This window comes from Dromaius novaehollandiae, chromosome 1 (assembly GCF_036370855.1).
Source record: "Dromaius novaehollandiae isolate bDroNov1 chromosome 1, bDroNov1.hap1, whole genome shotgun sequence".
NCBI lineage: Eukaryota > Metazoa > Chordata > Aves > Casuariiformes > Dromaiidae > Dromaius > Dromaius novaehollandiae.
This window is the reverse complement of record NC_088098.1, coordinates 206,918,797-206,945,793: the sequence shown is the minus strand read 5'-3', so window position 1 is coordinate 206,945,793 and position 26,997 is coordinate 206,918,797. Positions and strand designations below refer to the sequence as shown.

The following is a 26,997-nucleotide window of genomic DNA, read 5'->3' as shown; positions in this document are numbered from 1 at the left end:
ATTTTCCCCTTGGCTCCCTTCCTGAGAGAGCCAGTCTGTTGCCGTACAGGGCATAGCTTGCCTGGGCTGAGCAGCAAAAAATTCCATTTCTGCCTGGGAGAGGCCCCAGCACTGACTTCCTCCCTCGGGACGCCCTGTGCTTTGAAGGTTTGGGCCTCCCGCCGGGTTACAGGCAGCGACGGGCACAGGGGATCGTCACGAGTGGCAGCTTAGTGCAGGAATGCTCAGAATCCAAACTGCAGCCTTAAAAGAAGTTTGTGGGAAGTTGCTGCTTCCTTGATTGGGAAAAGAGTAGAGGTCTGGCAAGGCTCTGACTCAGCCCGTGAGTCAGCGCAGTGCTGCTTTCCTAGGAGGCCATCCTGCGCTGTTAGCTCTCCGTCACACCCTCTCTGCTGCTCTGGTGCAGTAAAAAGTTTCTGTTGCTGCTTCTCAGCCATACGCCCAAAGCTGTCCCAGCCCTTAACCTCTTCCCTGCTGACTTCCACCACTTTTTGCTTCTGCGTTCAGTCACATCCCCTGGACTGCCATCTTCCCGTACTCCTTCAGAGCTCCCCTTCAGGGTGGACTTAAAAGGCGTAAGCTCCTGCTTTGCAATGAGGGAGAGATCTTGTAACCTATGCACACCAGAGGGAAAAATCGCAGGAGTCAGAGGAATTGCCACAAGGAAAGGTACAGGGTGAGGACCTGATCTAGATGCCTGGCCCGGGTTGTGATGACCTTCCTCTAACGCTGCAAGTTGTGGTCACTTTGCCAGACATCAGAGGGCCTGGACCAGCACTGCAAAATGGCACTTGGCACGTGCTATTCCACGTTCCTATTTGTTTTGTCTGACAGACACTGGTTTTGAATGTGCATTTTCTGTTTACTGTTTCTTGCACTATCGCCTTAGCCGTGCCTACAGCTCTCGGCTGAGATCTCAGTGCTGCTTCCACAAGAGACGTGATGTCACCCGAAAGGAACTCGGCAACTCGGTAGGGTGGGAGGACACTGCAAAAGCCAGTGACACTCTGAAACGCACAGGGCTCACGCTTCCTGACCTCGGTGTCTTGCGTGCAGGCTGATTTCCATGGAAGCTCTCTTCTTTTTCCCAGATCGAATGTTTCGAGTTTGGACAAAACAATTAATTTTACTTGCGCAGTATTTACATACAGATTAGCAACCAGGCCATAGTTCTGGCTATGGTTGCATCCAGTGTTAGGCAAAAATATCGCACTGTCTTATTTGTTAGCCATTTCCACTAATAGCTAAGCTAAATTTAGCCTTTTCTTAATGCTAGCTGACAGTGATTCAGTCAGTCTCACTGCCTGTCTGAGAGGAGTACCAGTAGCACAGTGCCCAGAAACTGAAAACTAGCATTATTTTGCCTGACCAGAAGGAAGAGCCTGTCATCCACACATCACAGTGGAATCTGTCTTAGCATTTTCTCTGTCTTTTCTATGTAGATGTGAAACAAAGAAACCAGTTAAGTATTCCACAAGTGACCTTATCAGGCAGAGTGAAGTAGAGATGAACTTGTCTGTATAAAAGTCAACTGAAACTGCAACTTTCAGTGCAATAGTACTACATTAGGAACTGGGATCCATATAGCTCTGCTAGTTTTCTCCTCTATTTTAGCTCATATATTTATCAATATTTTCTTTCTGAGTCCTCAGTTTGTGTGCTGTTCTCCCCTAACTTTAGATATTTAGCGCTCAGGTTGAATTACTCTCAAAAGGCTTCATGTGGGTATTTAGTCTAAGCAAATCTTTAAGGCTCCTTTTTTGTTCACTGGACAGCGACAGGTACATCTGGAAGGTGATTCACTCGCTTGTCTTAGGCACATCTCTTGGAAAACCCTGCCCTTACTATATTACATTGATGTGTTATGATGGCAGGCAGACGATATTGAGGGGACAGGGTGAAACTCTATGAGCTGTTTTGTTCAAAAGATTAGATTAGATTAGACTAGACCCTTCTGGATTTAAAATTTTTGTTATTGAAATGTTGAAGATACCACAAAGTACTTTTTATAAATGGGGTTGTAAGGAATAGAGCAGCCAATGTGAAAACATAGACTCCCCTAATTTATCTTGAGCTTCCAAACCAGGAACCTGGGGAATAGTTTAAAAGGAGAGCAAAACAGCAAAATATCACCCTGACCAATTTGAAATGCAAAACACTTTCTTTTCTGGCAGCATCTTGGTAGTGCAGTGCTCAAAGTCAGTAAAAACAAGGTAAGCCATAGGATCGGTTCCCAGTTCCACCAAGATGCCAGATTAATGTATAATGTTTGCTTAACTTAGAAAGTTCTAGCCAGTATCAGCCAGCAAAGAGTGCTCTTAGCCATTGAGATAACCTGCCCCGAGTTTCTGGACTAACATGCTGTTCAAAGTGTTTGTCTAGTGGTAGAGGCAATTCTTTTTTTGGAAGAGTTTTGAATGCTCAGTATTGTTTCTTTCAGATGTGGGCAGAAGCGAATTTACTCTGATTCAAATGAAAACAATGAACAACAACTTGGAAAACAATGAACTCTTGACACAAAAGTGGGATCAACCAGGTTGGTTCTTGCTTAACTCTTGTTTACAAATTCACAGTATTTCTAGCTTCCAAGACCTCAGGGGAGCCTTTTGCTTATGTGGGGCTGTGTAAGTGCAGAGAGCAGAAGGACAGAGCTCAGGAAACCTACATTTTTTTCCCAATTCTGTCACTAGCTCATGACCTTGAAAGTGTAATCCCTATCCCCCAACTTCTGCACATTTTCTTCTTTATAAAATGTGGATAATGGATGAAAGGCATTTGCTCTGAGATCTATAGATGCAATATCCCATACAACAGCAGGGTATGAAATCTGATTTCTTGTGTAATAAAGTCCAGAGGACTTTGCCTGTAATTTTACCATCAGAATCATAACCTCTGTCTGAGCTAGGCTTGGCATGGAGTCTGGGGCACAGACTAGGGATGAGGCAGTCTTCTCTTATAACATCAGTTTTCAGCTGTGACTGTAGCTTTTCCTATAGTGGATTGAGCCTTGCAAAGTTCGTTCCCTTCCTCAGTTTTGATCTGTTTTTCTTTCTTTTTTTTTTCTTTCCCAGTTGAAGTTTAAGCAGCTTCTATAACTGATTAGGAATATCAAACTGCCTGTTTACAGAGTTGGCTGGTTCAGGGTCTGTGGTGGTCACTTCCTTCAGCTGAATGCTGAACTCCACAACTGGACATAAGCACGACTCTTATCTGCAGAAGTTGGAGGCTTTTTGAACAGGGTGTTTCATGCTCACTTGCAGACTTGGGTCACAGCAAGAAGGTGTGTTCTGCAAACACTTCTGTAAACTTGCCTTGTCTTGGCAAGACTCTGCCTGTTTCTGTATCATTGCTACTGAGTATTAGTAACTGAAACTGAACTTTGCGTTCCCCTCCCTTTCTTTCCTGTTCTCCCTGGCCCATCGCCTGTGATGAACGCAACCCAAGCAGCCACATCTCACTTTTGTCCTTGTAACTCACGCTGCTCACACACAAAAACACGCACATTAAGTAGCTTGACCTCATCTCTCCTATCTGTTCCTGCATTAGTTTGCCATTAGTAACTTTGTCTTGCCATCCTCACAGTTAAAAATTTTAAGTAGAAATAGAGGGAAGGGGTCCTGGTCCTGGACAAGCTGCCACTCGTGGGTGGTGGCGAATCCCACCACCACACAGCTGTTTACGAGCAGTGCAGACATGGCATGGATAGAGCTGGTGCCCAGTGGGGGTAGGGCTTGGGCAGGAATGGTTGGAGTGCAATGAATGCACATTCTTGACTATTCACATCTCTCTCCCCCCTTTCAGTTTTCATGGTGTTATCTGTCTTAAGCCTGCCTACTCTTAATGGCAATCTTTACCAGCTGTAATCTCTACAATCTCTGCCAGGTAGGCCTCAGAGTGCTCCACATCAGGCTTAGGGAAACATGTCAGCTCTAAACACGTGGAGTTGTAATGCACCGCATTGCACTGGGGAAAAAATAGGACTGGGGGTTCATGGTGAGAACACTGCTGCGATTGCTTTGCTCTGACTTGGCAATATGTGACACCAGACGCTCTCCAGATAATTCCTGTTCATTTAGGTGCTGCATACAGGATATTGAGAGCACCACATCATGGCTTCAGGCACAGACTGCTGCTCAAAGCGACTGTAAGTACTTCTCACACTTTGCTGTTCCTTGAATAGAATTCATCTTTGAAAAGAAAAGTCAATGAATGGATTTTAGGTTCAGAGGAAAGCCAACCAAATGGACTGGTTTCACAAGGACCCAAATGCCAGAAGTCAAAACTTGGAAGTTCCTAAATTCTCTTGGATCCTGAGTGTCTGCTGTTGACTCTAAACAGAACCATTTCAGGTTTGACAGGCCTTTTCTGAGCAGAATTCAATAATTTGGGTTTATTCTTGTGACCTCACCAGCTGGGTGTACTCAAAGGCAAGCCTGAGAGAAAAAATGTGGGAAAGTCTGCCTCGTATGCTGTAGCTCTTGGTTAAAACACCCAGAAGAGATGTTGGAGGCCAAGTTTAAATCTTGACAGAGCTTATTCCTAGGCATATGTCCCAGCTGGTGAGCAAGGTGGTGACCAGGGTCAGCTATTCCACCAGTGAGTACAGCCTCATGAAAGCAAGGCTGGACTGATGATGCTCTTGCTCTAGTGCTTTACTACAGGACTGAAAGGCCCTGTGTTTCGCCTTCTGATTTCCTGAATAGGTGATCGTTTATGCAAAAGAAAATTGAGGAGAATTTGCAAGAGTCTCAGGGCAGCAAAACAGCGACTGCAGCACTCTTGTGGGAGTGAGGCAGTTGACTTCAAATCCTGGTGCCTATTAGACAGAAGAAGGACTAAAACCTCAGTCTCATAGGAGCTAGTACTAAGGTTAAGAGAGAGAGAACAAGCTTAGCTTGGATTGGGTGCCTGCATCCAAGAGAAGATTCATGGCTACAAATCTAAAACATAAATAGGCTTTTAATGCTCTTTGGGGAGCAGTGCCTAAACCTCATATTTTGTCATTAGTTACTGTTTATCTTAAGAAAGTCCCCATTTAAGGTGCTGACTTTAATGAATTCTGTTCTTTCAATACCCAATTCTTCTGCTGCATTGTTTAGGGAGCCACAGTACCTACGCAGAGATCTCTAGTTTTACTGAGTGGGAAAAGGTCTGAACAAGAGACATTACAACACTGAAGCTGAGCATGCACTGTAAATATTACCTGATGAACCATAGGATCAGGGACTGGATACCTCCTCAGCAGTTGTGATATATGACAACCATTGCAGAGCCACAAACAAGTTACTGCCACCTCCCAAGAAAGTTAAATCAGATGGTGTAAGTAATTGGTAACAGTTACACAGCAAAGCACAGAATAGATGCTCTGAGTAGAGTCTGCAAAGTCAATCTCTTTTCTTCTTTTAAACTGTTTGCAAAATCAGAAGTATCCAAGGTCTGCTCTCCAGAGACCTAGAGTTTTGCACTTCAATTCAATCTGAGATCCCAACCAGCCACCCATTTATTTAAAGCAATATTTTAAGGCCAGTATCTTACCGGTTCTCTTATTTTTTAAAGGTAATGTTCTGTACTGACTGTAGTATACAGAAGCAATTCAGTAAACTAACAGCAGAAGCAGTGTTATATATGCAAGGCAGTGAAGGGATCATAGCACTGGTGATAGTGCATCTTCTGTTGTGTTTTTCACATTCAGATCTCTTCCCAGAGACCAAAAGTAGCACAGTAGCAATATATGTGAAACATACGGTATTACACATATGCCTAGCATGAGTCTCAACATGTATTTCAATAGCAAGGCCAAGGCCTGAAAGGAGCTTGGAGAAAGACCTACTTGCTCTTCCCTAGAACAGCCAACGCATTAGATTTTACAAGAGCACTAAATACCTCTGATTGATTGCAGGAATATGTCAGAGCCTGTCCAAGGTTTATGTCACCGACTGTAGACATCTTGGCTCCACTCTATAGCCAGTGCAGAGAAAAAGGCGCTTCCTGAGGATGTCATCTCATCCTCACGTAGCCATCAAGGATGAAACAAATCATATTCTTTATAGCCTAAGAGAAGTGCCTTTTTGTTTGCTTAGGCTGTGAAGAGTATTGAGGTTCAGTGTAGGCATTTGCTGTGTAGCTCTGTGAAGGCAGATGCCATGCCGCCTGGCCTCACGGAGTGTATGAGAGCTGGGGGGCAGCTGTAACTGTGCCTTGTCTATCAAATAGGGCTCCCCACTGGCCTGGCCAAACCTTTAATCCAGAATATCTCGTTCCTCTTCCCATTCCTTCCAAAATATGGCTGTGTTACTGGAGACAGGCAGTCCTGGGTGTGGTTGCTATCTTGCTGTTGATGAAAGCTTCTGGACCTTGCCAGCAGGTTTAGCTTTCTCAGGAGTTATGGCTTTTACATTGCCTCTTCTAAGATGATGTAATCCTAACAAGTCTGTACTTCTAATTTTGTTCCCACCCATTAGTCTTCTGTCAATGTAGACTGTAAGGAACTTTCTCACATCTTGGTTTTACAGAGCACCTAGTAAGGTGAGCAAGGTCTCACCATTGACTGAACCACACAGGACTTTTGAAAAATAAAATATTAACAAACAAATAAAAATGAATAGTAAGCAAAGGAGAAAAGCACACAAGTGACTGACTTTCCTGTTCAAAACAGATTTAAGGTGTGAAGAAACTATTATGGCTATGATAAACTGATGAACTGTAAAACAAAGACCATGAAATTTGAACCATCTGTTCCTTTAGTGTAGTCAATAACTTCTGTTAAAAAGTGTAATCTCTTTCAATCTTGAATTAGTGAGCAAAAGTGTTGGAGCTTTCTGCACATCCCTAAATAACTCATTCCAATGGTTAATTATTTGCACAATTAAAAATGTTGCCTTGTTCTGCTAGGATAAATCTATCCAACTTCTGCTGTCAAACACAGGATCTTTGTTATGTTTGTTTCTAACAGCCTGAAGTTTAACAGATATATTCTGAGTCTTAAGGCTGTGATAAAGTGCCAAAGAATGTAGCCTCTGGGTTTTATTAATTTTATTTAGTATTTATACAATACATTTATACTTCCTGGTTTCCAATCCCCTGTCAGGATCAGGCGCCCACTGTGCAAGCTTCTGTACAAGCCCACAAGAACTGGTCCCCATCCTAAAGATGTTAGAGCCCAGAGAGCAGTGTGAGTGCTTCACCAGTCCCCATCTTCACCCTCTTCCTAAGACTGGGCACTGCAGGTGACAACCTCCATCATTTTATGTCACCATCTGTTCTTAATCCTCCCTGTCTTTTTCTCTTCTGATTTCAGCTGTGACAACACTGAAAGGTATCCCCTGGCTGCTGTGGTCAGTACGCCCGGAAGGAAGGGTGAGTGTATGGAAACAATGAAACCAGATCAGCATCACTGGCACTAATCTCTAAGTGATTAGTGGCTGCTCCTTGCCCACCTTTTTTGTAAGCACCAGAGCAAAGGGGTTTTGAAAGTAAGCAGTGAGGCAGCACCACTGGCCATGAGGCACTCTTCCCAGGAGGAGGGGTGGCATAGGGAAGGCATGAAGATGCCCACTCCCCATCCCAAATCTCTTAGTTTTGGCATAAAAATGATTTCACTCCTTTTCTCCCTAGCTCAGCACTGGGCTCTTTTCCCAGACTGAGTTTTTAAGCTAATTTTAAAGAGACTTTCCCCATGAGACAACAAAGAGGCAGGAGATGCGCTCTCTGACATGCAGCGGCATGAGCACTGGGACTGTCGTGTTCCAAGCCAAATCTTCAGCAGTGGGATCTCCAGTGAATTAAATGGGGTTGCTCCAGCGGGACCGCTCACGCTTGGGATTGCTTTCTCCTTCCCTTGCTTCTCGGAAAAATGAGACAGTAATGTACAGTACCACAGTCTTGCCCACAACAGGAGACAGGAGGTCAGGCCTGGAAAAGCATTTGGGGTCAAGTATGCTTTGGATAGACTAGGTTAGAAGGGTTTGGCATGTTGGGAGGAAGAAACTATTTGCAGCAAATCCAGTGTCGGCCATGTGAACTGAGGGACAGGGCTGGAGGCACAGTGTGGGAAAGCAGGCAAACAAGCCCAGCAGCTTCTTGTTGCTGCGGGGTTTGAATACTGACATGTTTTTCAGGTCCATTTCACACAAACTTTTAGGGAAGTGTTCTCATCTTTGAGACATTCATTTTGTTGCCTGAGACCCTTGGGGAAGAAGAGAACTGGTCATCTTCATTAGATCAATGACAACTTCCTTTCATCCTCCTTTCCCCCTCCTCCTCCTCATTTTTTCCTCATTTTCTCATCACAGAAGCAAAGACCTCCCCTCAGTTTTCTCTCTCGTCTCCTCACTTGACCCATCACATTCTGTCTTCTGGGTTTCCTCACACCTCTTCTTATTTGTTCTCCTTCTTAACCTTTCTTTAGTAACACCCCCCCCCCCATTTTTAAGGCATGCAGATCCCTCTCAGCTCCAATTTCTGCCCTGATCTCCTTCTCTTTCTCTGTCAACACCACTTTCTAGATTCTTTCCTCCTTCCTTGTTCTTGCCTTTTTCCAGTCTCTGTCTTTAAGCTTGTTTCCCCAATGTACCTTATCTCTGTCATACCTTGCAAATTCTTTGTGCCTGCCATCTCTTGTGTACAGCCTTTCCTGTCTACCCACACGCCTGTAACTGCTGCTGAGAGGTCACTTTTCTCACCTGTCCCTTTGACCACATCACCTGCCTCTTCGCATCCTCCATAGGCTTCCTCTTTTTGGTTACATCAGACGTCAGGTAGTCATCTTCACAGCCAGCCCCTTTGGGTTTGTGGCAGTCTGCTGCCCTCAGTGGCGTGGAGGAGGCAGCCCCCAGGTCCAGTGAGGCCACGCTATCAGGCCCTGTCTCACACAGCTCACATCCAACCCCATGAATGTCTCCGAGGGCCCTTCTGCTTGTCTCACACAAACAGCCTTAAGGGTCTTTCAGCGCATTCTTTCATATCTGATCTTAATACTCCCTTTTGCTGTGATGCCTATAAAGGTGCCTGATAGCAGATAAGACACGGAGCACTGAGTTTTCTGAAATGCTGATGTGCTTCTTCTCACTGTTGTTCAGCATCTCTGCCAGCCCTTGGCTGACAGTGTAATCTTCCCAGGGCAAGGCGGTCCTTTAGCCTTTATCTGTCCGGTGCAGAGAATTCCACACCATGATGGTGGCACCCAGTCTTTTTAGTAATAACAAAGTTAACAAGAACAGAAGCACATATTACAATCCCATGCTTAAGGGTCACAACAGCTACCTTAAATTAAATAGAAACTGGCCATAAAAACCCTGATTTTTCTCCTGGAAAGGGGCTTAGCTTAGAGAGAAAATGGGAGTGGGGAGCAAAGGACTGTGGCTCCATGCCAGTTTTCCTGGGAAATGAGAGGCTGCCCACTTGCTGGTGGATACCTAAGTTCAGGAAAGAGGCAGGATGTCAGTGTTCCCCGGTTGAAGACATCACATGCTGGTTGCTGCCATGCCCATCTTGAGACATCTCATGCTACCTTTACCTTGGTACCATGCCTAACCTGGGATAATGCATTTCACTCTTGGAGCAGGTGTTTGAAAGCATTGCCAGACCTAGGTTCTTCTTGGGAGCAGTGCTTACCACACTTGGGAGAACATTTTCTTCTGCTGCCTGGACAGTTGCAAGGCTGGGGTCAGATCAGCATCTGGTTGCTCAGGTTCAGCTTCAGTTCTTCATTTCCTAGGAGCCTTTTTACATCCAGGAAAATGACATTTTGAGCGTGTGTTTTGGAGCTGCTGTATTCAGGTCGGGTTGTGTCTGCATTCGCATTTCCATCATCTTTCCTGAATGTGACTAACTCTTTCTGTCAGGGCTAGGTGACCAGGCATCTGTCTGAAAACAAAACAAGCCCACTTAGCACATTTCCTGTTGTTCCCCAGCCTGTCCAGCCTGCCCCTGTCTCCCCCAGCTGATAACATCACATTAAAAGGTGCTGACGTATTTCCTTGCCTTGGTACTTCTAGCAGTCATCTCTGCGTAAAGTCTTAGAGTCCAGTCTATTTTTAGCTCTTTTACAGGCTCCTTCTCTGACTGTGGCCAGTCATTTGAACCGCCCTCTGTCCCGTTTCTTCATTTGCAGTATAGGCTACTCCTTCCCTAGTTTGCAGAGCACTTGTGGGTTTGTAGCACTTGGAGGTTCTTGGAAATCATGGTAACAGTATAAAACAGTGTTGTCTAAAAGGGACCTGCACCTTGTTGGCACTTAGGATTTTTTTAAGGTGAGGGGAGGAAGTTGTTGGCAATACATCTGATCATATCTAACTTCTTGGGTGGGAAATTGCATATTTTCTTGTCTCTGAGGAAATGCTCTGTAGTCTCCTCTCCATCCCCACTGTTCTGAAAACATTAACCCTCCCAGCCACTGAAGTAATACAGCCTTTTACCTAGAAGTAGCCTAGGTGTCATAAGCAGCTATTCGCTGGGCAGATAATAGCTCTGTTGATCATAACCGTGGAGGAGTGGTTTCATTCTCTTTAAGTAGATTTTTTTTTTTTTTTTGCCAGTTGTATATGTTTGGCTAAAACATTCAGAGGTGAGTGTTGATTAGGGGTATGTGATTTGAGGGTCTATATCTTTCTGCCTCTTGTTAATCTCTTCTGAGGGCAGTTCTGCCAAGGTGAGGTGATACAGGAGGATTTTGGATGCCCTGTATAGCTTCAAGAGAGATGGGAGGAGAATGCTTTCCCCAGGCTCCTTTGCAGCACGTGGCTGGCAGGAATAGTGGTGATAGATACCCCAAAAGGGGCAAAGTGGACTCCCAGCAGTGCTACCTCTCTCTCCCTCTTTCTCCCTCTCTCTTGGCCAGGCTTGTGGCTGGAGAGGGCAGCTAACACCTTCTTCTGGGTGGTGGATCTGACTTTGCAGCATCCCCCTGGCAGCCCCGGGAAGACTTCTGGCTGCGTCAGCCAAAACTCCTGGGGACTTTGCTGCAATGCAGCACACCACACCCCCGCCGGTGCTGGGCTCCAGCCTGGACAGTTGATGCTGTTCAGCTATAGATCTGCACTGCTATGGAGTTCCCTCCTCCTCTTCCAAATTAGCCCCAGTGATTTCAGACTGCTTGGCATTATTTCCCCGGGGCAGTTGGTGTCTGCAGCGTGTGTCAGCGCAGCCTCGCGCACGTTTGGTTTCACAATGTGCTGCCTGCAGAAAGCGCTCGCTCCCTGAAGGGAACGGCGGTGGTTTCGTATTTCATTTCCCTTGTACACTACACCCGAATTCCAGAGGCTTTCTGGCTTCGCTGCTGCATGGGCTCAGAGCACAGGTCCTTTGCCGAATCCAGCAGAGACAGATAGGGCTTCCCTCAGCTCAAGGGAGTGGACCATGAAGACGTCAATTTTATTTTTGCTTTGCCTCTCAGTTTTCCCAGGCTTTTCCCAGGGCAGAGTTGTTGGAGAGGATGAAACTGGTTTTGCTGAATGTAATGTGTTCTTCTCTGGACAAGTCCCACCAGAAGGATTTACCGAGCCGTTCCACGTGAAAATCTGTCAGCAGTACAACAAAGAGCCACGGTTTGCAACCCTCTACAGTACGAAGGACAAAATTCCTCTTTATTCAGCTTTTAAGTATACAAAGCCAGCCCAAACTGAGGAGGAGGACTGGCTGGTTGAACCGCAGGTAAGTCAGCCTTTCTTTCGCTGTAAAGCCTATGTTCCTTGAGAGCATTTCCTCTGGGGGGAAGATATTAGCTGGGGATGGGATTTTGCAAAGGAGTCAAGAGCTTGTGGAACCTCTTTTGGTATTAATTTACTGCAACCAACTTATTTTTGTGCTTGGAAGTGAACAAATAGTTCCTTGTGCCATGGAGCTTATAATGAAAACAGAGAGGCTGCTGCATGCACTATGGAATGTGAGGGGAAAAGAAAATCATCTTGTACCATGTAGGATCTGTTTGTCTTGTCTAGCTAGCTATCGCCGTCAGGGAGCACGGCTGGTGGATAATAGGGTTAAATATTTCAGTGTCAAGCTGAAGTCTGTTTGGTTGCCAGCATGATCCCAGTGTTGATAAGAGCTCTTTAGCTTCACTGCACAGGAATAAAACATACATTTGTGGCTCACCAAGTTGACACAGTAGCATTTCGGTGTGTGCCTCTGTTGCAGATAGTGGATAGGGAAGTGAATTACTGTGTCCTGGAATAGAAATGTTTCAGTCAAGTCAGAATTGTGCAGGATAAAGAGAATATCACTACAGCCTCAGTGTTTTTTCTCTTCTCTGACACTTGACATGTTTAACCAGGTCCTTAAAAAATTGCTGGTGCCCTAAGAGAACAAGCACTCTTTACCTGTGTTTTTTGCAATATTACAGTTATTTCAGCAGTAAGAGTGGGGAATATTGAAGCAAGCACCAGGCTACCCTTGTCTATTCAGTTCAAGAAAGATTGACAGTACATGACGGTGCTCTGTTAGACCATAAACAGCCGTGGTATTAGAGCAGCGTGTTGTGAGCAGGGCCCACATGTGCTAGGTGCTGTACGTACTCAGAATCAAAGCTCATCCTTGTCCCAGAAGAGTGGCTGTTGTTCATTTTCCTACTGGGGTGATGAAAAACTAAGGCTTTAAACACCTCCCACAAAGTGACAGGAAGTGAAGGCAGGGACCTTCACTAAAACCCCTATCTTCACCTTGGACCTTCTCCCTGCTCTCAGGGCTGGGTTTTTAATTGCAGGAGTTCCCAGGGGCCTTTTGATCTGCTTTCCTTCCACCTTGCAGATGCCTGTAGGAGGTGTGTGAGGAATTTTTAAAGCGCAAAGACCCAAACAAGTAAACATCTGCTGTCTGTGCAGTGGAGGCAGCAAGGCAAAATGGCAGAGATGAGATCTGTTCCCATTTGCCTCAGCCACTGACAGCCATCGTCACCTCTAGCCACCATATCTCCTGCTGCTTCTTGCGGTCTGACTCACCAGAGCTGCTTCTGCAGCCATGCAGGCTTGAATGCCTTTTCTGCTCCCTTCACAGCAGTGAAGGGTCCCTACAGTCCCCTGCTCGGGTCTCCAACACCTCTCTGCAGCCAGCTCCCTCTGTCCGTTGTCACTTCCATCTTCAATCCTCACCTAGTGATGCCCCTCCTTGTGCCTGCTAACAGCTGAGCCACTATTCTTACATTTCCTGCTTCAGAAATTACCTGAGCCCCAAAAATTATTGCTAGGCTCTACCCTTAGTTGCTCTGACTTTGCACTAGTATAACCCCATGGGTTGCTGTGGATCTGTTCCCTGTTACAGTAGGGTCTGACTTAGGGCATACTGATCAGTGATAGTGTGAATAAACTGGGAGCTCTGAGGATTTCTCTTCCACGGAGCAAGCTACTCTGACCTCTGCTAAACAAGTAAAGTCTCTTGGATTCTTTTGCCTCCTTCTCACTCTTACTTGCTTGTTTTGTTCTTTTTCAACTCAAAAACATCCTTTAACTGACACCATTGTTCTTATTTGGAAGGATACACCACAACCACACACATCTGACTCCTGATTTAGACAGACAAGATGCAGAGCTTTACTGGGGGCCAGAGAACTTTGGGCAAAAATGCTTTACCTGTGGAAATGCTTCCTAAGCAAGACTTAGCCTTTGACCACAAGGAAAGATCCCAGTATGGCCAGCTTAGAGGAAGACGGGTGGTGGATGGGGGGCATCTTTACTGAGCCATAAGACTGAACGCACCTGTGTCACGTCAGGTGGCATCACTGGGGGAACAGGGAGGGCAGAGCAAGGATCATCTCTGTCCTGCTTATACTAAATTCCCCAATATAGTCCTAGGGGTTGGAAACCATTCTTAATTTCATTAAAAACATTTACTCAGGGAATTTGCCCACAGCTAATTGCATGCTCAAGTCCTTATGGCCTGGCCGTTGGCCAGCAGACGCACCTGCTAGAGCACAGAGATGGGATGAAGGCAGGAGCAAGGCTGTCGAGTGGCTGGACAGGCCACTCCATTTTCCTTCTCGTTCAAAGGGACCATGCCTTGGGTGAGCAGCAGAGGGTCATATCAGCCTGGGCTGATCTATGATACATTTCATGCAGAGAACACGAGTGAAAGGAGTCCAGCACCCCAAAGCCAGGAAATGCCAGGATATAAGTTTTCTGTGCAGTTGATTTGGCCTTCCAGCTCACACGTATGAATGACAGAACCATACTCAATGACATAACTGTGCTGTAGTTTTCATTTTGTCAACTACACTATGTGCAGGAGTCCTCTTCACCCATCACTGAAATACACATACCTCTGTGGTGAAAGACAGCAGCTGTGTAGTTCAGTGGAGGAGCCGCAGTCCAAGGAAGAAAACTAGAAGCAATTTAGCAGAGGAATCTGTCAGAGGAAGAAATCAGGACTAAAAAATTCCTAGAAGTCTTACAAGAAAAAAAAGCATATACACATCTCTCAGGCATCTGCTATTCAGGATCTGGAAGAGAGAAGCTAGGGAACAGATTTTGCACCTGTTCTGCACGTTCTTTTCAAGGCTAAGTCAGCTAGTTAAAAAAGCTCAGATGATCACTAGAAAGAACACTTTGCAACACCTGCTCTGCAACATAACTCAAAAAGGATACACTGGCTATTTTCTGAATAACTTCCCAGCTGAGACAGGGATAGCCAGGTACAAACAGGTATAACTGCATAGTGACATGTATTTGCGTACATGCACATGCACCCACACATGCAGAGATGCAGCAAGCAGAAAAAAATCACTATAAAAATTCTCTGTGCACTCTGATGACTGTCTAAGGGTTGTCACATGCTGTTTTGTAACAGATCGTGATGTAAGTTGTGAGGGCACTGTCTCACTCCTTGCATGCCTGCCTCCTCAGGAATGTGTGTCTGAGAAACAAATGCCAAATGTAGCACAGAGGCAGTCATTGGATGGGAAACAAGAGGAGTGTCAGCACCACCCACTGCTGATTGGCAGCTGGAAACTGTGAATTAATTCAGCATCTAAGATTGTGAAAAATTAGCGATCAGGAAGGGTAGTCTGATGAGCAGGATACTGATGCGATATCCCAGGCTTGGATTTGAAAACCTGCTATGCTAGATTTCTTCAAGGGTCAATAGCAAGTTACTTAGGTGGGTTTCACCTCATCTGATTTCAGTCATGTACAAACTGTCTTTATATGTGTCTCTCTGTGCCTTAGAGAAAGATGGAGAACTCTGGAGTTGCTTTTTCTGTCCTAAAATACAATAAGCTGGATGAGTCTCTTTTTGTCTTTTCTTTTACTTGCTGGCTACCATCAACTAGATGACCAAGTTGGGCTTTATGTCACCCAGCTATAGACCCTTTCCACCACAGAGGTTTGCATCTGAGCTACTCTTCTCATCTCTTGGTAGTCAGTCAGGAGAAACAGATACTTCTGAGGCAACTCGTGAGCTTCCTACAACGGAAACTTTAGCGTAAGATGCATTGTGCCTAATCCCTGGGAAATTAATCCCACACTAAGGCTAGATGAAATATCTCCACTGCAATCAAAGATGTAAGCATGCCTGAGGCAGTGGTGAGGAACATGCTGTGGACTGGGATGCTGAAGTTTGCCTGGGTTTGTAAGTACTGAGATAGGGAAGGTGGGAGGTAACAGTGTCCTAGGTTGTTAAATGAAGAAACTTGACTGAAACTAGCTGGCATAACATCTATATGCCTGCCTCAATTTTTCAGTCAAGCTGCTGCCTGTAATGGAAACATGCCTTTAATCCTGCTCTGCCCCTTCTGTAAAATGGCAGCCTTCACCTTGTGTATTGCAAGGATGAACACATATAATATGGTTAGGTGGTTGGACTCAGATCCCTACAGGCATCTAGATATGTAATTTATTCTTAAATCCACCTAAGAGTAATGTGCTTACATATCTGCGTGGATCTTGCCCTTAGCTATTACAGATTCTTTGGACAGGTAGATTCATGGCTGACTGCATGGAGGCAGATATGCTTTGCCTGTGCCGCAAACCAAAAGCTTCCTGAGCCAGTGAGGAAAGGCAGCTTGTGTGCAGATTACATGCAGTGCTGGAGACAGCTTGCTCTTGGGGCTCTGTCGGAGGAGGCATAAAAAGCTCAATAACATGAGTTATTGCAAAGCATATTATGAGTTATTGTAAAGCATCAGCCCTTAGTGGTGTCACAGCCTGCTTTTGTTTTCTGACGTATGAGCAACACGTGGCCACATTTTTCACATTCTTTTTTAATTGCACCTAAACAATCCCAATGGTATGTGCAAAATCCTGCAGCTGAACAGGTAACTGGAGACATATTTACTTAATAGGCATCTTAAAGTTTGCATGCACTAGCTCATAATCAGAGAAATTTAAGTTTATACTATATGTTTAATGTAGGCTGGGAATCTCCGCAATAAGGCAGAGCTGACTAGTCTCAGGTCTGCATCTTTTTCTGGTACAGCACTTCAATCTACCCCCATCATTTTCCTTAATTTGTCAAGAAGGCTGCAGGACCCTGAAGCAGGAAAGAGGCTGCAGCACTGACCTGCAATGGGAGCAAGTGTGGATGAGTGCCCCTGAAATGACGCTTCAAGGGGCCTTGGTACAAGAGGCAGTTCCCAGACATGGCCCAGCACCTGTGCCCACTCCCACCCCACATATACTGTGTGATTAAACACACCAGGTGCATCCCCCATCCCATGACACAACACTGTCCTCTCGTCAAAACAGGGAAAATGGGGGAAGCCCAAGAAGGGGCTGTGATTTTATGGAGTGCAACTCAACAAATCTGGCCTTGTCAGACAGCTGCAGTCCGTAGGGAGAGGCTGGGGAGCATGAGGAAGAGGGTGCAAAATAAGGCAGAAGTACAGAATAAGTATTTCTTAAGTGGTGCATTTAGAGAAACTAACACTTGTGGATCAGCACGTAGAGTCACTAACCTGGGTCAGGCCTGTGGTCCTTTCAACCCTGTAGCGATAAGCACCAGATGCTTCAAAACAAAGTGCTAGAAACCTCTAGCAGGATGGGGATAATGTGGTCCTCTGAAATGGCTAATATTATTGGCACTGTGACCAGCCTTGGTGCAGAGAGACTCCTGAGTTTAGGCTGCAGGGGTTTGGGTGACGCAAGACACCAGCCAAACCTCGATTTCCACAACGAGGATGATGGATAGCTACTTATACTCACCAGCACTGTCCCTTTTACACTGCTTCTCAGCAGAAGCTGGCGTAGACATAATAGCTATAAAGACATAATGCAGGAAGCTGGGGTACCAAAAGGGTGCAAACCCTATGAAAGGTTTCAAGGACATAAATGGTGGGAACCATCTGTTCAAGTGCATTACAGAGGAGCCAAGGGACAAGGAAGGATGAGCGGAGAGCGATTCAAAGTAGAATATGAACCGTCTGCCTTATCCATTTCCAAAATATGTATTATACAGTGCAGTAAACAGTCTCTAGGCCAGGAGCAAAGACAGCAGATTTAATTGGGCCAGCACAGCATTGGGAGCTCAGGGCTGTGGTCTCTTAAGCAGACACCACACGAGGCAGTGACTACAGAGACTGGCTGCACCCCTGAATTTCTACCAACACACATAACCTCTAATCTGAGGAAGAAAGTTACACCCCTCTGGAAAGGCTGCAGACAGTGTCAAAAAGGAGTGACTAAGGGGCAGACAGAGCTGCCGCCTTCTGAGAAAGACCTGAGCACACCATGGTGTTTAAGAGCTCTTGCTCCCACTGCTTATTACCTCCTGGCGCACATCTCTGTAAGGCTCCAGAAGGGATTTCTGGTGCAGCAATTGCTACCTCCAACTCCATGGCGCAGGAATGGCGAACAAGCACATAGCACAGATTCCACTGAGGACCTGCAGTGACAGCGTCCCTACCCATGTCACACCTGGGAGGTATGCAGTCTTTAAAGGTGAAGTTCAGACTGTTAATGACAAGCCCTAAGAGTGCCCTATGAGCTCACTGCAGCATCTGCGTTCAAGACTGTGAAGGACAATTCAGGTCGTCTGCCATGCTGCCCTGCTTGGCTCTAGCTTCTTATACAATGAATGGAGGGGGGTAAATGCCTTTTCTAGATGTCTTAAAAATCATGGCTTTTTTCTTCATTGCTTGGATTTGACAGTTCAGCTCATTCATATTTTAAGGTGCCACAGTATGTGCTTTAGTGAGCTGAAGGTACCACCATCTTAGGTGGTATGAATGTGGCCCTAAATCAAGCATTCTGTTGTTCTTTAAAATATCTTCTAGAACAAGCACAAGCTAGGGGCTTAGTGCAGGATGGCTGATGAAATTCTGCAGGCCGTGCTGTGCTGCAGACCAAAGTGAAGAACTGTAAGCATCCCTGCACTACACCTATGTGCTGTGCAGGACAGCTAAGTCTGCAGTCTCAGATGCAAAGTAAGGTATGCACCTCTGAAATACTGAAAGGAAAATAAGGAAGGAGTACAGGATGTGATCTGAGAAACAGTAAGTAGTAGCAGTCATGATGGAAAACACACTTCACGATCTATTTTACACATTGCTTTCTAGGAAGATAAATTACATACAGTAACTCTTCTCTCTACTCTTTCAGATAGATGATCCAGAAAATGACCTGCAAGAGATGGTGCATGAAGCTGATATTGTTGGCTCTGTGGCTAACCTTGGTGCAAATCAAGCCCTGACCTCGGACTATGTGGGCTCTGGTTATGAGAGAGGGCTGCTGAATCCCAGCTTGCTCAATGAGAAAGATTTCCAGATGGCCACCTATACACTCACGAACGCCGTCCCTCTGAGCCCATCTTTCAGCAAAAGCTGGCACAGGGACATCAGGAGGGTAGTGGAGCAAGCTCTGGTCCCTCATTGTTCCAAAAAGGATCATCTGTATCTCCTTGCAGGTGCTATTCCTTCCAACCTCCAAGTTAATAGCAAGGTGTCAGTGCCAGAGACCCTCTGGCTGGCAGCATGCTGTGATGCTCCAGAGGGATGGTCTTTAGCACTGGTGAAGAAAATGAAAGATGAAAACAGTTTGGCAGACCTAGCGGTGGGAGAGCTGGAAAAGCAGCTTCTAGCAGGAGTTCACTTGTTCAAGGGGAACTGTGGGGCAGATAACCAAAGGCAGGAGAAAATTGAAGCAATACTGCAAGCTGTTACTCAGATCCAGTCTGGAGAGCAAGCAGGAACAAGTGACAACCAGGAGGCCAAAGACAGTGGCTTGGTGAGAAAAGTGGCTGGCATCATTGCCACCCCTTTTATCAAACTTCTGGAACTCCTCATCTACGTCTTCGTGGAGCTAGTGAAATTGATGTTTCGTTTTCTGTGGCTTATTATCAAGTGGGTTGGCAGTACTCTTCTGGATGGAGTCTACAGCCTGTGGAATGGGGTGGTTTCCTACCTTACAGAGATCAGCATGGTGCTGATCAGCATCCCCTGTGATGTGGGGAAGGTCATCATCAACATCCTGCAGGGTTTTCTGGAAATTATTCAAGATGTTGCAATTTTCACCTACAAGATCCTGAGCATCCCCATGGGATTTGTCCTTCACCTCGCTGCTTTCCCTTATTACTCCATCTGTGCCATTCCCTCCGTCCTCAAAGACATAGCCACTGGAATTGGTGGCACCTTCTCGCTGGTTATTGATGCCACAGCCACCCTTCTGCATGGCTTTTACTACCTTGCTGCTCACATAGTCAAAAGGTTTGTCCCTAAAGGCTCCTCTGATGACTGATAAGGATAGAAATCAAAGCTGCAAAGACAATAAGTGAAAGAGGAGTGGGGTAATGCTTTAAGATATGTGGCCAAACGCTGTCAATTCTGTTCTGATATTTATTGTAGTGACATTAATAATAATGAACAAATTGGGGAGTAACAGGGAGGGCCAAGGCAACTTCACCAGGGGACACCACCATTGTAACTTAAGTTCTACCTATTGTAAAGTATTTGAGCTTTATGAGCGTGGGTCACAGAGTTTCTGTGATTTGCAAATGTCAAGTTGCTTCCTCTGGGAGATACACTCTAAATGTGGTACAAGGTTATTTCTTTCCGACTAAGATAACACTGAGACCTATGCACTGGCAGTGAACTCTGCAGAACCACATTCCTGTCAGGGAGGAGGGGGTAGTAAGGGAAGGATTTCAGTTGCAAAGGGTTCTCTTAAACCTGGAGAAAGGAAAAGGATGTTTAGGGTGCAAGAATTAGGGGCTGGGAAATGGTGGGGAATGGTAGGCAGTGGGGAGGGAACACAGGGCTAAATTCTGCTGTTTGTTGCACTGCTCATTTCATTGCAGTTCCACTGGTGGAGCCCAAGGAAGAGCTAGGCCGGGTGTATTTTATCTGATAGTTCTCAAGCCTTGGCCTTTCAAGGCAGCTGAAATCATGTGAATCTTGTTTTGAGGAAATACCAGCTGCCAGTTCTTTCATGTAGTGGGAAAATACTTCCCCTTAGCCATACCAAGTTCACTTTCTCTGAACCATTTGTTGCTCTCTGGTGACGACTAAAGGGCTAAATCCCAAAGTCCTTGTTCTGGCTGGCCTGCTCCAATGCCCGGAAGAGAGGCTTGAGTCATGCTTTTGGCTTTGAATCAAATGCCCATGTTCCAGTTACCAGCCTATCTTGCCTCCTTTTAGAGCTGACACCTCAAATACACAGCAGTATTTATGTGCCTGAGATCTCTGCGAGATGATGCCCAGGCTGGAAAGCAGCATTGTCACAGTCATCCTTCTTAGGTATGCCCTGAAAGTGCTCACATGGAGAAAGTGATCCTCCCACATTTTCCTCCAGGACAGAGGAAAAGTAGCTCTGCCTTTCTTACTTGTCTGAATCCGCAGCATCAGTGGAAGTCCTTACAAACAGGGACACAAGAAACATGGGAGAGGAGATGTGTGGGGAGCACATGGGGAAAATTTGTTGCTTTCACACTGAGGGCTATCATGTTTTTCTAGACCCTACCTGGAGAGCAGGCAGCCTGCAGAGTGGGGCAGGGCTCCGTGCTCGGGAGAGCAGATGATTCCCAGTGGTGCTGTTACATCCCAGGGAATGGAGCTGATCTAAGGAATCAGACCTGTGGTGTGCCCAGGGTTTTGAGGAAGTTAGTCTTGGAATCAGGAGGAAAACAACAAAAGGAATAGGATGCTCATGGAAAGTTAATTACACTTGGAAGTCCTGCCAGCACGGATGTGGCAGGGCAGAGGTCTTGGGCCACCCAAAACAAGGGTTTACCTGGCTCTCACAGCTACAGGAATCAGCAGGGCCCAGCTCAACCTGAGTCCTAGCAGCAAAGCCTCTGGTAGATCTCGGCATCTCCCTTCATTATTCGTTTTCTGAAACCGGAGAAAGGAAAAAGTGGTTGTGTTGCCGCTTTCTCACGTGAGGATTCTTGACTGTCAAGAGGAAGGAGAGGCGGGAGGGAGATCTGGGGCATAGCATTCATTCTGCTGCACAGCTACCTCCCTAGTTAGCCCATAACTCATTCCACAAGCAGACTTATTTATGTCAGAGGGGACACAACTCCTCTTCTTCACTGCTTCACCAGAAATAATGCAGTCCTCACTGATGCGAGCTGGGACTCCTGGGCACTTCCCACATGTGGGACACCAGAGCTGGGGTGTGTGTGGAGGCTTTGCAGGGAACAGTCACCAATTAGCTAGACCCAGGCCTGCAGTCACAGCTGAGCCAGGAGTGTAGAAATGCACGCTGATAGCGGAGCAGGGCACAGTGGCACTGCCATTCCCCAGGGCTTCGCTCAGCTCTGCTCCCTCTTCCCATCACATAGGGGTTAGGGGAAGGGGTGTTTATTTCTTGCTACAGCTCTGTCTGTGGGGAGAAACGCTTGGTGACAGCAGCAGCATTTGATCTAGCTGACAAACTCGGCGTGTGTCTCGGAGTGTGAGAAAGGCATTCAGGAGTCCAGCAAGGCCATGCACAGCCCCTGCCCGTGACCCCCACCTGTGTCCCTCCTTCCCTTTGGCGCTGGCTTGGTTGTGAACTCCCATCCTGACATAGCGGCACGTAGTGAACTCCCACTCTTCGCCTGGAGGTAACTCAGTGCTGCCACCTGTGCTGGGGACCCCATCTGTGCTGTGTTGCTCCTGACTGACCCTGAATTGAAGAAAACCCAATTACTCCACATGGCAACTTTGCCTCTTTCCCTCACATTGAATAAAAAAGGGGCTGAGCGGGGGAGACCATTTTTGAGGGGCAAAGGGGAGTTGCTGGTTCATATCTGCCCTGTCCTCAAGTGAGAGAAGGTTGTTTCCTTAGCTCAGGGGACTGTGTGTGCAGGTCTCAGACCAGCACACTATGAAGATGCATCCTTACCAGGTAACACACCCTTCAGTCACGTTGCTAGCAGCAGCTCAGCAGTGGGGAGGCTCTGGGCTGACGGGGTTAGAGAGCAACTCATGGTCTCAGCCCAAGCAGTCTAGCTCTCAAGGGGAGGCATGCTGGTAGGGCAGGGCTGTTAGGAGGAAGTTCGTGGAGAGGGAGAGGCCTCCTCTCCAGCAGTGTCGGGTTCATTCCAAAGGAAGGGCAACTTTTGTGTGCAGTAGGGGTTTAATCAGGTGAATTTGGCAGTGTTTTACGAATTAGTCCTTTGCCTTGAATTTCTTGGTACAGGGATTTCGGGTGCAAGGGGCAAGTTCCAGGTCACTGCTCCCAGCAGGCAGAAAACAGCACCCGGCTGCCTGGGAAAACTTTTTCCAAACCAAACGTTGCATCTTTGCATCCTTGAATGTGTCTTCACTGCCATGGAGCCAGAGAAGGCTGTTGAGTCTGGTCTCGACAGACCTCGATTTCCACTCCTTTCCAGGAGCGGGGATGCATCGGTAGTAGAGTGAGATCCTCAGTTGCAAACTGAGCTCTCCTCTCAGAGTATGTGACAGCAGTCCCAGGAAGGAGAGCAACAAGCTCAGGTGTCAGGAGCTGTGACTCAAGCATCAGCATAGGAGAGCCAGGGTCCCCACAGCCTCCGGAGGCACGTGCTGTCCCAGCATCTCTCGAGCACAGCCCCAGAGTCAGGGAGGAGGCAGCTGCCCTGCGCACTGCTGCCTCTCTCATGCCTTATGTGTGGCCTAGCCACAACCCCTCCCTGGCTGTTAATCCCAGCATGACCCAGCATGTCCAGTGCACCCCGGTCACAGAGACATGGGAGCTCACACGCTGAGAGGCAGCAAGGATGAGGTGCCTCAGTGCACCTGGAGGTCTGTCTCGCCACATCTCCATCACCATTGCTACCCTGCCCAGCTAGGTTCACGCCAGCCCATGAGCACGTCTCCATGCTGCAGCCATGTCTTCTGATTGCAGGGTGGACAGTGCTTTAAATCTAAGAGGCTGCACCGCTGTAGGATTTGGGCAGATGTTGAGCAATATTATTAAAATTGTTTTAACATACTCAGATTTCAAACACTAAAAACTGCAACCAGCACAGGTCATTTTTCTCCTGTGCTGCATGTCTGAGCAGGCAATAGGAAACCTGCCTAAAACAGTAAGTAATTATTACAGAACAAGCAACATCCTGCTACAAATTAACTATTGTTTGAGATTATCCTTATCTGGGCATGACTTATGGCTTGTGAGCTTTATTCTATCCTTGGAAATGTATGGCTTTAACAAAATAAAAGTTACTTTTCCAAAGAAGGACTCGCGTCACATTTCTGTCACACTTTCCAAACGAGATAATGCAACCCATAGACCTCTGACTAATCAAGAAAGTAACAGAAGCACAGTTGTTCTTAGTTGTGACTTGTCCTCTGATATTAATGGCCCTTTTGTACCTTTAAAACATGTTTTCTCTCTCAAAGCACTTTAAAAGAGCGAATTCATTAAGCTACAGAATATGTAGGTGAAAGCTGGGAGTTTACAGGCAGCAAGTTCAGCTCTGTATGTGCTGAAAGAGGGCATTTCATTTTCGAAAGCTGCAGCTACTAGTGGGACGAAGCATGATGGGCCACCTTAGTACAGAAAAATCACATCATGGCAGGATGAAAAATGCTGCCAGCAGCTGAGATAGCATGGGGAGGCAGGATTTAAGTGCCTAAACTGTATAGAACCAGGACACCAGTCCACCCCTTACCTTTTGCAAAGAAGTCTTTTGTTGCATGTTGCATGTCTCTAGTCACCGAGCAGGTGACGACATCTGCTCCCAGCTGAAGAGCAGCAAAGAGCTCCCCAGGGCTTACTCTGACCCTGCTCCAAAAGCAGGGAGCCATGCAGTAGCTCAGGAGCATTGCTTACTCTCCCAGACTGTTACCTACCCAATGAGGGGCTGAGCTGCGGTGGGAAAGGATCAGTGCGGAAAGCGAAGGGAGATCTTCAAATGCATGGAGAGCCAGGGCTCTGAGCACCCGCTGCCCTGCAGGGGTTGGTGCTGTATGCTACTTTTGCCTTTGAAAAGCTCCCAGAGTTGGCTGGAATTTGTGAATGAAGAGGAGAAGGGTGGGACTGATCCACAGTGCTTGCATCTGGCAAGTCACCTTGGCTTCCTTTACAGCTGATAGGGAGAAACTCACTCTTCTGGCATGCCATTCACTTGACTTCTTCTTTATAACAAGAAAAATCACTCTCTAAAACAGACCCTTTTCCTCCAGAGACCATACAGAAAGCCTGGAGTGACTAGCCCAGATGTAGGCATCTGCATTTGCAGATGCATCTATTTGAGCAGATGAACCTCTTCCAGAAGAATCTACATTCCTTTCAGATCTGCAGGACTTCAATGTGTGTGACAAGAGCCCTAAGCCATGGCTGGACAAAGAAGAAAAAGGCTAAGCAGTGCTCAGATGATCAATATTGGCCCAGACTCACCCACAGGACAGGGAAGACAATGTGAATTAAACTCACCTCAGCTGGATTGCCCAGTGCTACAGCATGGGAGCTTCTAGGCCCTTGAAGGTGACTTTGATCTGTGTTAAGTTCATCTGATTTGGGGCCAGAGAAACAAGTCAACCGCCTATCCACCACAGAAGGATCAGCAGCCCCAATATCACCACAGCCTGTAGATCACAGGCCTGGGTTCAGGTCCTCTGGATCACAGCTCTGCTGCTATTGCCCATTTTGGAGCTACTCATCTCTGCATGGAGCTCCAGTCATGAGCTTCATCTCTCTCTCTCAACAGGACACTGCTGCAGTTCGGAAGAGAATTGAGCCCTGCTTGTTCACAAGTATCTCTTTAGCTTCGTCAGTGCCAGAAAATGAAAAAGATATTGGAAAATAAATACTAGTGTAACTTGTGTGGCCAGAAAAAAATGCCTGAGAACATAACGTGTAAGGAGTGTCTGCAGTGTGTGTGTTAGTGAGATTGTGATACTGTGAGTTTGGCATGGAATGATTTCTCATTGCTGCACAGTCTTCCAGGCAGTTGGACTTATTTCAGTTTATGAATATATCTCACACTGGGTAACATCTGCCATTGATTTCAACATTACTGATGTTTTCAGCCAAGCAGAAAGGCCTACAGACTTTCCAACAGTGTTAATATTACAGCTGGTTGGAAAATATTCAAAGAAATCTATTCTGTCAGAAAGGGATGATTTATCAAGCAGGAATTTTTATGGCAATTTGCCATTTTTAGTGGAAAAGTTTTTTCAGGTCCAGGTTGGAACAAGGACAAGAATCATCCAAGAACAGCGAATAGTCTGGATTACAGATCTTTAGGACATTCAATACTCTGTTCTGTTTAAAACCAAGCCTGGCACTTGACCGTAGCTATCTCCATGTCAGATGAGGGCTCTTATGGCTGTTGCCCATCCTAGCTTATATCTCATTTTCTCTCATTTGTAAATGTGAAAGAAGCCTGTTTTGTTCCATTGTGGAAGGAGAATAAGTACTGAATTTGTGACCACTTTCAAGAGAGTGGGAAGCCATTTTCCACCCACTCTCTTCCACTGTGCTCCACTGCACAGCCCAGCACCTCCCCCAAGCCATCAGCAGGATCAGTTACAAAGCTGAAGAAGTGGCTTCAAATTCTGCAGCAGTTTTATCTTTATTAAAAACTAACTAATTTAAACTAGGAAGAAAATGGACATTTAGAACAGATGTCACTGTGTATTTACTACTGTGATATTACGTATTGTTCTGAATGTCCCTAGTGTCCACTTGGTAAAAATGGTTCGATGCCAAACCTAGCAGCTACAGCAGGTGGGCAAGAAGACATCAGAGGACAAGGAAGGAGCAGCAGGAGCTTTCCACTGGTGGGAGAAATGCAGCAATTAGATGTTTCAGATGAAATGGCCAGGAGCTAAATAGTGAACAGTAACAACTTCTTAGTGGTCTCTGCTTGGTTTTGGCACCAACAAGCTGTTGAGAGGAGTAGAGCAGCCATAGATCAACGTTATGGAAGACTGAGAAAGACATTGCTGTCTGGATTTATGCCACCTAACTTTGGGCATTTAAAATCTCTTCTCTACAGGCACCAGCCTCCCTATACTAAGTATAAAAATATCACTAGGCTTTAACCTAGGCAACTCAGCTAAATGCCTAAAGCTGAAGTGAATGAATCTGGGTTTACTCCTCATGGCTGATGAGACTTGTCCCATCATTGACACCTTTGAGGTGTCCGTTGACGTAGGCTTCCCAAGACATTACACAGGCTGGATGGTCTTTCCCACAGCCCTGTGGGAGGCTCTTGTGTGACTTGGTCCTTCCACATGGGTAGGACTGATTCACAGGGCTCTGTTTCCTGAGTGCTTCTTGAAACAAGCCCCAAAGCTGACAGCCAGATTTGGTCACTGGTATGGATTTGTGTGCGGTCTTGATGCATCAGATGTGATTAACCACCAACAGTGCTTGAAACTCAATGAGTTGGCCTGATTTGTGTGGAGTGCTCACATACCTCAGAGAACTTGGCCCACATTTTATGAGTTCATAGAAAACATGCATATTTGCGGGGTAGCTAAGTACATCCTTCACCCCTGAGGCATCAGCAGGGTGTAAATGGACACCTTGGCACTGTGTAGGTAATAAGTACATCCTTCACCCCTGAGGCATCAGCAGGGTGTAAATGGACACCTTGGCACTGTGTAGGTAATAAGTACATCCTTCACCCCTGAGGCATCAGCAGGGTGTAAATGGACACCTTGGC

At 46.3% G+C, this 26,997-nt stretch overlaps 1 protein-coding gene and 1 long non-coding RNA gene across 2 annotated transcripts; both read left to right on the top strand.

The window, feature by feature from the left end:
- The first annotated feature begins 379 nt into the window (after positions 1-379).
- LOC135330501 (uncharacterized) lies at positions 380-4,131 on the top strand. The gene is made up of 3 exons (XR_010392519.1): positions 380-669; positions 2,441-2,536; positions 4,077-4,131. It is a non-coding gene; the product is annotated as an uncharacterized LOC135330501 (long non-coding RNA).
- A 6,858-nt stretch (positions 4,132-10,989) lies between these two features.
- Positions 10,990-23,558, top strand: ENDOD1 (endonuclease domain containing 1). The gene is made up of 2 exons (XM_026109158.2): positions 10,990-11,649; positions 18,519-23,558. The coding sequence occupies exons 1-2, from the start codon at positions 11,356-11,358 to the stop codon at positions 19,650-19,652; spliced, it is 1,428 nt and encodes a 475-aa protein (XP_025964943.2). The 5' UTR covers positions 10,990-11,355; the 3' UTR covers positions 19,653-23,558.
- The last annotated feature ends 3,439 nt before the right edge of the window (positions 23,559-26,997 follow it).